The sequence below is a fragment of the Rhinoraja longicauda genome, chromosome 20 (assembly GCF_053455715.1).
Source record: "Rhinoraja longicauda isolate Sanriku21f chromosome 20, sRhiLon1.1, whole genome shotgun sequence".
Lineage (NCBI taxonomy): Eukaryota > Metazoa > Chordata > Chondrichthyes > Rajiformes > Arhynchobatidae > Rhinoraja > Rhinoraja longicauda.
In genome coordinates, this window is record NC_135972.1 from 28,667,454 (window position 1) to 28,679,552 (window position 12,099).

General features: G+C 37.7%; 1 protein-coding gene across 2 annotated transcripts in view; it reads left to right on the plus strand.

Annotated features, from left to right (window-relative positions):
* frs2a (fibroblast growth factor receptor substrate 2a) overlaps window positions 1-12,099 on the plus strand; it is a 75,094-nt gene that overhangs the window by 44,765 nt on the left and 18,230 nt on the right. For both annotated transcript variants that reach the window (XM_078417313.1, XM_078417316.1), the window contains exons 2-3: window positions 1,642-1,747; window positions 9,617-9,708. In XM_078417313.1, coding sequence (XP_078273439.1) covers window positions 9,643-9,708 — 66 coding nt within the window. In that variant the 5' untranslated portion in view covers window positions 1,642-1,747; window positions 9,617-9,642. The remainder of the gene's footprint in view (window positions 1-1,641; window positions 1,748-9,616; window positions 9,709-12,099) is intronic.

The following is a 12,099-nucleotide window of genomic DNA, read 5'->3' on the forward strand; positions in this document are numbered from 1 at the left end:
AGAGGAATTAAAACAACAGTTGGATTGTAAACTAAACAATGCTTGGACCATAATATTGAAACGGTGAGCTTTTGGAAAATGTCAGACATCTCCAAAAGTTAATTCATGTTCTTAAACTTTACCTAAATTTCATGACTTGTTTATTCTTCAATGGTATTTGGACCAGCTCATGTAGTCTGTGTTACCAGTTCAGTCCATGGATACCAGGATTTGTGTTACTTCTGGGAATGCGGGAAGTTAGTATTGATTGTGGTTTAATGCCAAATGGTACACAGTATTGTACACAATTGATGACATTTCATTGATTTATTTTTCAAATATTATATTCAGAACCTGTACAGTGTGTTTAATATTGTGCCATTACGGTATGTTGTTTGACTTATTTTGCAGTGGCAAGTAGGATTGAAATTGGTTTATTATTGTCACTGCAGCAAGATACAGTGAAAAACTTTGTTTTGCATGCCATCCAGGCCAATCATACCATACATGTGTACAATTAGATTTAGATTTTTTTTAAAGATTTAGAGATACAGCGCGGAAACAGGCCCTTTGGCCCACTGGGTCCGCGCCCCGCACATTAACACTATCCTACACATACTAGGGACAATTTAAAAAAAAAACATTTGCCCAGCCAATTAACCTACAAATCTGTACGTCTTTGGAATAATACCATACATGAGCGCAACAGGTAGTGCAAACAGGAAAGTAAACTGAAGCAGAATATAGTGTTACAGATATTTAGTTAGGGAATTGATAATATCGGAGCACATGAGCTGGTTAAGCCACAGCACTTTTATTTAATTAAAAATAGTGTAAACACTTTTGAAAATGTATTTGTTTCAAAATATTTTTTTAAATAATTTCTGGTGGATACAAGTGCACATAACACAGTGATTGATGATTTGCCCGTATGTCTGCTACTGAAGAAATGCTGGCTGGCTGTTGCTGCCTCCTGCATTTATTGTTGGTACAAGATACTGGCATGGTTGGAGGTTTTTGGTTTCTCTCAACCCCTATTCCAAAAGCATTAACACACAATTTCAAAGGAACCAGGGGTTTATCCTTTACCAGATTGTTTATTATTAACATTTAAACCTGGTCATTAAATTTTAGCCTACATTCTGATTGTGGATAGGTGCTTCTCTGCTAATCTAAGTGATGGGAAGGGGAGTTATAGTTAACATTCCCTCCGTGGCAAAAGGATTTCTTGGGTGTTTGTAGTATGGCTGAAGTTAATTTAGATAGAACATTTTAAGGATCAAACGTGGTAACTTACAAGACATTTTGTGGTTCATCAGTGCATTGAAAAAGCACTTTGAAAGAGCTGTAGAATCACTGTCTAAGCTACATTGACCATATTTGTTGCTGCATTAGAATGTGAAAATATAATTATGCGGCATTATGATGAGCTAATTGAAGACATGGATTCTTGATTTTAGTTCTAAAACTGTGTTCCTGTTCTTCCCACCACATCCACATGGATTAGAATTATGTTTACTTTGCTTTGATGAACATTATCTTTATATTATTTGAAAAGGGAGTGAATCTCAAGATGACAAACATACAATTTCCAATCGTGTTCACTAGATGTTCATGATTCATTACATATTTTTGGTCTAGTATAATTTTTTTTTCTTCCAGGGTGAAACTATAAGATGGCTGTTCAATGATCACATAAACATTTTAAAAATATGATTGAATTCACGCCACTAAGAGAGAGACTGGGAACATTAATGGCCAAGTTTGGGTGAGTGAATTGTTAGCAGTTTTGTTCAAGATATGTATTAGAAAAATAAACTACGAACCAACATTGTGGATAAGCATTTTAAAATTTGATCATGATACTCTTGTCATTAAGCCAGTTTTAGAGAACAAAAGCACACATCGTGCTTTCTCATAATGACTTTGCAAATGATGCGTTTTACATATTGTGAGTTAGATTTCAGAAGCAATAAATGTGAAAATATCAAAGCATTAATAGTCGTCAGAGGTAATGACAGAATACCAGTTACCTTTGACTGAGGCTTTCTTTATATTTATTTTCCAATCCTGTTCAACTTAGCTGCTTGTGTTGTGAACAGGTTCCGTGCTGCATCGACAGCACACCAAACCAAGGCAGTGCTTCAAATGTTCAGTACCATGTTGTACTCTTAATCATGCTCTGATATTGTTTTTCTGGGATGCCATTTGTGGTGTGCAGTTAGTTAGTCTTAAAATTAATATGAAATACAGAGAGAAAAAAATGAAAGGATCAGTATGCTTAATAAACCAAGATAATTTATTATTAGGGCCGCCTTTGCCTATTTTTTTTTCTCATTTACAATTTTTCGCCATTTTATGAGCATCCTCCCCCTCACAAGTATGAGAACCTAAGACCAATTATAGCAATCATTCATCTCTTAAATAAGTTCAATAACATCAATCCCTGGCCAGGTTTGTCATAAAAAACTTCACCTAGGATTTGAATATTTTTAATTCCATCGGTTTGGGACCACCATGAAGTGCTCTGGGTTGATTTACTAGGATGTTTATTCATTCAGTAACACATACACGGGTCTACAAAATTCATTGACTGAGCAATCAGTCATAGCCCATTGAGTTAGAGAATTCCAAAGATTTACAGTTCTGAATTACAAAGTAATTCTTTTCATCTCTGTCCTAAATAGTTGAACCCTAATTTTTAGACATTTTCCCCTAGTTCTTGACCCTATTAGTTTCCTCAGTTAATACCTTTCACAATCTTGTATGTGTTGATCAAATTACCTTTCTCTTTCTTGGCCTTGGTATGGGCCAATCTTCCTTCCTGTCTTCTCATGGTACACAGTTCTGTTCTCAGGAATGAACCACGTGTAGCTACATTCTATCACAGCCAAGGCAATGATAATCTTAAAGTCTGAAGAAAGGTCTCGACCCAAAATGTTGCCCATCCTTGTTTCTCCAGAGATACTGTCTAACCTGCTGAGTTACTCCAGCACTTTATGTCATTTTGTGCATTAACCTGCATCTGCAGTTCTTTGTTTCCACAAGTGTAATTTATTTTTGTTATATTGAAGATCAAATCTTCATACACAGCTCCAGCTGTGATTTCATCAAAGCCCTATGCAGTTGCAGCAAAACTTGTCTTAATATATATGTGATAAAAGCTTGCAGTGTGCACCTTATGGATTTAAAACATTTTAGGAATCAATTAAGCTGGAAAGGGTGCAGAGAAGAGGACTTGAGGGCCTGAACTATAGGGAGAGGTTGAGCAGTCTATAGCTTTATTCCTTGCAGCGCAGGAGGAGGAGGGGTGATCTTAGAGAGGTATATAAGATCATAAGAGGAATAGATGGGGCAAATGCACAATCTTTTACCCAGAGTTGGGGAATCAAGAACCAGAGGTTTTAAGGTGAGGGGCCAAGAATTTATTAGGAACTAGAGGGGCATATTTATTACACAAAGGGTGGTAGCTATTATGGACCGAGCTGCTAGAGGAGGTGGTTGAGGCAGATACTGTCACAACATTTATAAAACATTTGGACAGATACATGGATAGAATAGGTTTAGAGGGATATGGGCTAAATGCAGGCAGGTGGGCGTAGTGTAGATGGGACATCCTGGTCAGTGTGGGCCAGTTGGGCCAAATGGCTTGTTTCTAAGCTGTATAACTTAATGAACACATTAAAACTCATCTGTATTGCAGGCCCTAAACAAAGTATTTATTTGGCAAAACAAAACACTTTCAATTTCTTGCCTTTTAAAAAAATATTGATTTTTATAAAATTCTTTCCAACAAATTGAGTAACCTCATTTTCCCAGATTATACTGAATCTTCCCAATCATTCACTTAATCTGTCTCAATGATTTTGCAGACTCCTTGCATTCTTTTCATATTTCATAATTACCCCAGTCTTATGGATCATTATGATGTTATAACTTTTTGTACGATGTGATAGAACTTTGCCAGGAGGCAAATTGATCATATGGTACTTTATCAAATGCCTTTTATTTAAATTTGCTGATGACATGAAGGAAGACCACTGAACCTGTGCCAATCGTGTCAATCCCCTTCCTCCACTCATTTCTCTGAACCCCATTCGCTTTCACATGTCCATTATCTCCTCCCTTATTCTTTTATTACTCACTTACTCAAAGGATAATTTACAATAACTTACTAACTCTCCTACCAACCAGCACATCTTTGGAATGTAGAAGTAAACACATTGAACATGGGTGAGGTGCAATCTCTACTGTCAGCACGAGAGTTCAGGACCAAACATGGTTGGCTGGACCTATGAGGTATTTGCATTACCTACGGCACCACTACATTGCCCTTTTGAAAGTACAAATATATTATATCCACTGGTCAAGTACTAAAGAACTGTGCGGACCAACTGACTGAATAATTCAAGAATAACCTCTCGTTTCTGCGGTCTGACGTTCGCACCTGCCTCAAAAGGGCATCTGTTGTATTGGTGCCCAAAAGAGCCTAGTGACATGCCTCAATGATTACCATCCAGTTGCACTCTTATCCACTGTAATGAAATGATTCGAAAGGTTGGTTATGGCGCGAATCAACTCCTGACTCAGAAATTATCTGGATCCGCTTCAGTTTGCTCATCGCCACAGCAGGTACACATCAGATGCTATCTCACTGGCTCTCCACTCTGAGCTGGACCATCTGCAGAAAAGGAACACATATGTCAGGCTGCTGTTCATCAGTTGCAGCTGGAATTTCAGTATTATCAACCCCTCCAAACTCATCACCAAGCTCCAAACCTGGCCCTCTGTATCTCTCTTTGTAGCTGGATCCTTAACTTCATCATTGGCAGACCTCAATCAGTGTGGATCAGTAAAACATCTCTTCATTCACAGACCATGAATGCTGGTGCACCTCAAGGGTGTGTGCTTAGCCCCCTGTTCCACCCTCTTTACACCTGTGACAGTATGGCTAAGTGCAGCACCAGAGCCATTACTAACTTTGCTGACAACACCATTGTTGTTGGCAAAAATCATGGGTGGTGACAAGTCAGCATACAGGAGGGAATTAGAATACCTGGTTTAGTGGTTCCACAAAAATAGCCCCTCACTCAACGTTAATAAGACCAAGGAACTAATTGTTGACTTCAGAAAGGGGGAATCGGAAGACCACGTGCCATTTTTCATTGGTGATACTAATTCCACTGGCAGCTTCAAATTCCTGGACGATTACATCTCGGATGACCTATCCTGGACCCAACACATGGATATAATCACAAAGACCCTACAGAGCCTCTACTTTCTTATGTTAAAAAGAAATTGGCATATCGCCAAATACGAACCTCCTCAGAAAGTGTCCTGATTGGCTGCATCTTGGGCCGTTACAGCAATTCCAATGCACGGGAATACAAGAAGCTGCAGAGTGTTGGACAGCCCAGTCCATCATGGGCACAGCATTCCCCACCAACAAAGACTGCTTCAAGATGGCAGAAACTATCATAAAGGATCCCCATTTTCTGCATCATGCCCTTCTCTCACTGCTCTCTTCAGGGAGTTAGTACAGAACCCTAAATTCACACATCATCAGGTTGAGGAACATCCACTTTCTTACAACTTTACTTACAACTATCGGATACTTGACCCAATGTGCACAACCCCAGTCTTCTCTCAACAATGGAAAATTGCAGATCACATTGAGTCTGAAGAAGGGTCTCGACCCGAAACGTCATCCCTTCCTTCTCTCCAGAGGTGCTGCCTGTCCCGCTGAGCTACTCCAGCATTTTGTGTCGATCTTCTGTTTAAATCAGTACCTGCAGTTCCTTCCTGCACGTTCTCAGATCACCTATTGCGCTACCATGGACTAGTTTTCTTTTTTTAATTGTGTTTTAGACTAACGTCTTGCTCTTTTACAAGGTTGTTTCTTTTTTAATGTCTTGCAGAATTTGTGTAATTTTGTATAATTTATATTTTGTGTGTTGTCTGAGTCTATGTGCCTGAAAGCAACAAAATTAATTGTACCTAAACCTCACCAGACTTGTGCATATGACAATAAACTTGACTTGACTTGTTTTCCCGCTTACCTATCCTGCATTAGCATCCTCAATATTAGCTTGTCAAATGATAATTACGATTATAAACTATATTGATTGCCTAATCATACTATGATTTTCGAAGTGCCCTGCTATTATGTTCTCAATAATAGAATATTTCCCTGACAACTGATTTCAAGCTAATGGATGTTTTTCTTAGTTTTTTTTTCTCGCCTTTCTTTCATGAATATCCATGTAATATTTCTTACATTACAATTTTATTACACTTGAGAATCTAGAGAACTTTGGAAGATCATCTCCAATGCTTCCACTACATCTGCAGCCACCACTTTTATAACCATAGATGCAGGCTATCACACTTGCAGAGAATTTGGCAACATTTAGATCTTTTAATTTCCCCATTACTTAGTTAGAAATATGGCTCTCTGGATTGTTAACACAACATAGGCAGATGCAAAATAATTGCTTTATTGCAGCCAATTATTAGCTCTTCAATATAGTTTTTCCGAGTTTCAATGTTTATTTATACAAATTCACCAGGAATAACTCTCCTATTCTTCAAAATAGTGCGGTGCCATTCTTGCACGTATGATAGTGGTTGAAGCATTGGTTTAATGTTTCATCTGAAAGAAGGCACCTCCAACAGCACAGCACTCCCCCAATATTTCACAGCAGCCTACATTTGGCACTCAAGTGTCTGGTTACGACTGTATGGCTGAGCACAGATCTAATGCCATCAATAAATTCACCAACGAATCATGGGTCAGTGCACAGGAGAGAGATATAAGGCATGGTTGATTGGTGCTGCAACAACAATCTCTCACTCAACAACAACAAAACCTTAGAACTACTTGTTGACTTCAGAAAGGGGAAATCGGGAGACCATGTGCCGGTTTTCGTTGGTGTGCAGACAGTAGGAGAATGTGACCCAGCACATTGATGTATCGTATCAGCGCATTTACTTTCTTGGAGGTTTAAGGGGATTTGGCATGTCACCGCCTATTCTAATAAACGTTTACAGATGTAATGCAGTTATTTCTGCATTTCAAATAAAGCACAATTTTTCTTACTGATGACTTATGCATACTCGTGCAGCCCAATGACTATTAACAGATCTTAATTCAACAGATAGTGAATTATATGTGTGTTCCTTATTATAGTAATTTTCATCAACTCCCCTGCACTGCATTGGTCTGATAATTTATAAGATTTGGAGCGGAGAGCCTTTTGAATGTTTATGTAAGTGTCTTTCATAAAATTGAGTGTGCTGTTTTGGGCAACAGCTCATTACTTATTTGCTGTGATTATACTTTGGCTTACTTTCTAGTTCATGGACTTCTATGCTTGGTTACAGAGAATTGCATACAATATATGGCACAGAAACAAGCCAGTTGGCCGTCCCAATCCATGTTGACATTTATTCTTCACTGGAGTCCTACTCTTTTTTTTTTCATCCAACTTTATCAGTGTAACCCTCTCGTTCCATGTTCTTCAAATGCTTGTCCAAGTACCTTATAAATCTCTACCATTCATTTCAATCACTCCATATATTATAAGTTCCTCATTCTCCCAACTCTTTTCGTAAACATGTCTCTTCTAAATTCTCTACTGGATTTCTCATTGACTGTCTTTCCATCAAAGCCCTTCATAATTAAAAAAAATCCGTTATTAAATAACTATAAAAGCTCCATTAGACCATTTTATCAAGAGCAAGAAGATTCAGTCGGTACATTCTTACCCATAATGTGTACCTTTGCATTTCTTGTTTCATGCTAGAAAATCTTCAGTGTCCTCATATCATTTAGTACATACAGTGTATGCCAATCAAGATTTAAGACCAATTTTACATTTAATCTTTTCAATTGTTTTCTTTCAGAAACATGCCCTTCTACTTGGTTTGCTTTCTCTGTGGCCTTGGTAACATGTGGGACAACATTTACTGTCCCCAGCTTTGGTTAGAACACTTTTAAGTATAATGACACTGTTGAAATGAATGGGAAGAGGTAGTTGTCCATAGAAGGCTAATTCACTTAATTTAAACATTTTTGTGCATGCCAGTGTTTTTTTAGAATTTTGATTGTTATCTTTATGTTTCAATAATGTGAAAGGCATTTAACATGTCAATGACAGTTTGACAGCCGCTAAGCCTGATGCTGAGCCTCAGTTGTAAAAGGCATTCTGGAAAGGTTCTGTGCTAGTCTGGGCTTTGCCAACTAGCCTGAAGCTCGCCTCTGACTGGAAGTCTGCACTTGGACACACATTGGAAAAATAAGTCTAGCCCACAGGCAAGCGACTAGCAAGTTCCGTTGTCTCCCCAGTCAATGGAAGATCTGGCCCTTTGTTTATATAGTTACACAAGATTTTACTTGGGAGAAAATGCCATATTCCGACTTTACAAACAACTACAAATGGAGAAACAGATAATGAAATCCTTCTGAGCTGTAAAAACTGCCAAGATTGGCATCTATTAGGAGCGAGGATGCTGATTCCAACTTTGCTCCTCATTAGTCAGCTGGAACAACATCAGCGGATATGTCATTTGAGTGGCTCTTTCCGTTTGGGAAACTTGATTGTAACAGGTTCCACAAATTATTTTTGGATTAGTATATATTTAAAAATTCTTCTAATCAGGGAGTTGGTTATCTTTTCCAATAAATTATTGCTTAGGGTGGTGTCCCAGCATATTGCTTTTATTTAGCACAATATCCAAAATGGTGAGTCAATGGTTTTAGTTTTCAAGTGACCGGAAAATGTTTGAGGGCAAAATGTTACAAAATATAATGTTGAAATATACAATGTTGAGATTGATCACTGACAAAACAATTTTTTACATCCTACAATTGTAAACGCTGCAGTTATTAATCATCATGATTTTAAGCATGTTTCAAAGACTCTTACAAACAGTATCTGATTTGAGAGTCTATCCCCACTTATTTACTATTTGTGTGATAAATTGCTTAAATTTGAAAAATGCTATAATATTTATGTTTTTAATTCAGAACAATTGTCCCACATGCGATTCCAGCAGTCCTTAAATAATATTTTATTTAACTTTAGAATGCTATGCAGTTCATCGATTCATATTCATTGATATTGTACTGGAATCTATGTTCTCTGTATTTTTAGCATTAAGCAAGCTGCTGACTGGCAATAATATGATTTCTCATGGTATATCCTCCTAAACTGCCCATTAAATGTAAAAAAAGATGCAAAGTACTGGAGTAACTCAGCGGGTCAGGTAGCATCTCTGGAGAACGTGGGTAGGTGACGTTTTGGGTTAAGACCCTTCTCCAGTTTGGAGAAGGGTTCCGACCCAAAACCTCACCTATCCATGTGCTCCAGAGATGCTACCTGACACGCTGAGTTACTCCATCACTTCGCCTTTTTTTGTGTAAACTATCATCCGCACTTATTTGTATCTTCCTGAAATGTACATACAAGATTGGGATATAGCAGAGATTTTTTTTTTTTAAATCAGGAATGAAGCTTTGATTAAATTTCATTTTTCTTTTGTGACTCTTCCTTGATGTTTTCCTATAAAATGAAATGCTATGCAAACTATCAACTGTAATTTGATGATGTCTCATCTTTAAATGTTTAATTTTTAGAGATCAGCCGGTCTTCTGAGTAAGTCATGGGTAGCTGTTGTAGCTGTCCAGATAAAAACACTGTCCCAGATGACCATCAAACAAAATTTAAGGTAATGAATTTTAAATACGCTAACCTTTATCGCTATCTCTCTCCTATTTGGAATAAATCTATGAAATATGTGCTCCTTTTATTCCCATAAATTTGTCCCATTAGCCAGTGTTGTGGTAGAATTTGTACTTTTGAGCATCACTGTACAATCGACTTAGCGTGTAAGTGGACGTAAGTTCTATTATGCACATGTTTTCCATGACAGTGCTCAATAATTGTTGGTCAATATTCAGTTTTAAAAGTTGTTTGGTACTAATCAAAGATGGTGCTGTGTGAGTCTCACTTGATCTATTCAGAAGAGTACAGCCAAGTAAATGGAGATAGAGACTGCAGATGCTTGAATCTCGAGCAAAACCAAAGTCTGAAGAAGGGTTGTGGCATGAAATAATATATGTCCATTTCTCTTCACCGATGCTAAGTTCCTCCTGTTTTTTGCTATAGCTAAGTTAATGTTATGCGAGGCAGAAAATCAAACTTACTTTTCACTTTGCAAGCTGTTACTCAACTTCACCATTGGTAGAAGCTGCACCATGGCCCATGTTTAAATTTCTTCTATGTTTATGTGTAAAGTACACCCTGCATTTTAGGATAGCGTCAGAACCATGAGCACATCTTTTCTCCTACCCTATCTTCTGTTGCCTGACAGTAAAGTTTAGGTCACCTCTCACAGATATGAGCCTATTCTCAAGATGTTACTGAAGTAATTTTTCCTGCTGACTGGTTTCTGGCCCCTTTCACCACTACCCATCACCCCACCTGTAGCCCCCTGCAGCAACATTTGCAATCTGTACAGCATTGCTCATTTCTTCCTCCACAAAAGTCCTAAACATATCTTTTAATGGCTCTCAAAGAGAATCCCAATCACAACATCTTACACAAACTATTTCCACAATTACATTGAAACCTCCTGTTTGCACCTACCTCCATCCAACCCGTGCCCTATCCAATGAAGCCATACTTTGATGTTACTGAAATGAAGGAGAGTAACTCTGGCACCCACTCCCGTCTCCCACTACTTCATGTAGTTTGTATCTGAGTTTGCTAAGAGTAGGAAAGCCCTTAACTTTATCCCAGATGGGACATTGCCATTTCAGTTTTATCAATTTTCTTTCACAATAGTTAGTGCTCCCTCGCTTTACTGTAGAGCGCCATCTACAGTGTGAAAAGATCACTTAATTTGTTTTATTTACTTTTGAATTAGTAAAGTTTAAATTTTGTCTTCGGATTAAACTGGTAAATTACAATTTTTAAATACTTTTTCATACATTGCATTGCTTCTTGCAAGCTCTGACTAATTATCACCCCATTTCTGGTGCCACTTAATCCAAGACCTGTACTTAAAAACAAACCTTGGTGTGTCTTTTCCACACAGCCCCCGACTGTAATGGTGTCTGACTCCAGCTGTGTGTTTTCCATCATTCTTCTCTACCATAGCCTGTGGTTATACAGTCACCCACAATGCCTTAAGCTTCTGTTGACTATCGAGGGGCTCAGTTCACACACTGCCTTTTGAGGTTCCCTGGTGCTATATCAATGTATCAAAATAATTATCCTACTGATAATATGTTGTTATTTGATTCCCAGTCCCAGTATTTCTAAGAAAATTACTGATCATGGAACGTACAACCTAAATGGAGGCCATTTATCTTCATTAGGCTGGTGCCAACCGTCCTGTAGACTCGCACTCCTGCATTTCCTCCCTCCCAAGGCTGTTGTGTTATTTTCTCTAAAAAAACTTGTCCTTTTTCCTATTGACTGTTACTATTCTGCTCCCACCACCATCTGAGGTACCTACTGGATTGAGCTAGTTCAGTTAACAGAACACTGAAATGAGAAATAATGAAGTAAATTAAATTTCAAGTAAGCATTTTTATATCTGAAGTGTTTTTTTAAAAGAAGCAAAGTAACAAGATTGAATATAATTAGTAAATAGCTTGTTTAATAAAAGACGCTTTTTGGTTCAGTATTGTACCTTTGAACCTTCCTTGTTCACATTTTATTTTCCTAAAGTAACATTAAGTAGGAAATACAGATCTAAGTGCTCTTGTAGAGTCAATTAGCAACAGTTTTGTTTGCTATAAGAAACAATTGACATCCAGACACATTCTACACTAACATTTAGATCGATTATTTTTTAGCTGATGCTCAACTAATTTTCAGAACTTTGTAGTGGTGTGCGAGAAGGAGAGTTAACTGTCATGGATCCTATATACTAAATATCTTGCATATAATAAGTACTCCCAGTAGAAGATACACTTGTTTCTTGTCACATTTAGCATAACTTCTGACTAACTGTGGGCAGCACATGAATGTTCAGCTTTTAACCAATGAAATGTAGATGTTTCCATTTAATATTTAATTGGTGTTAAGTAAACGCTGGTTTAACACTGTG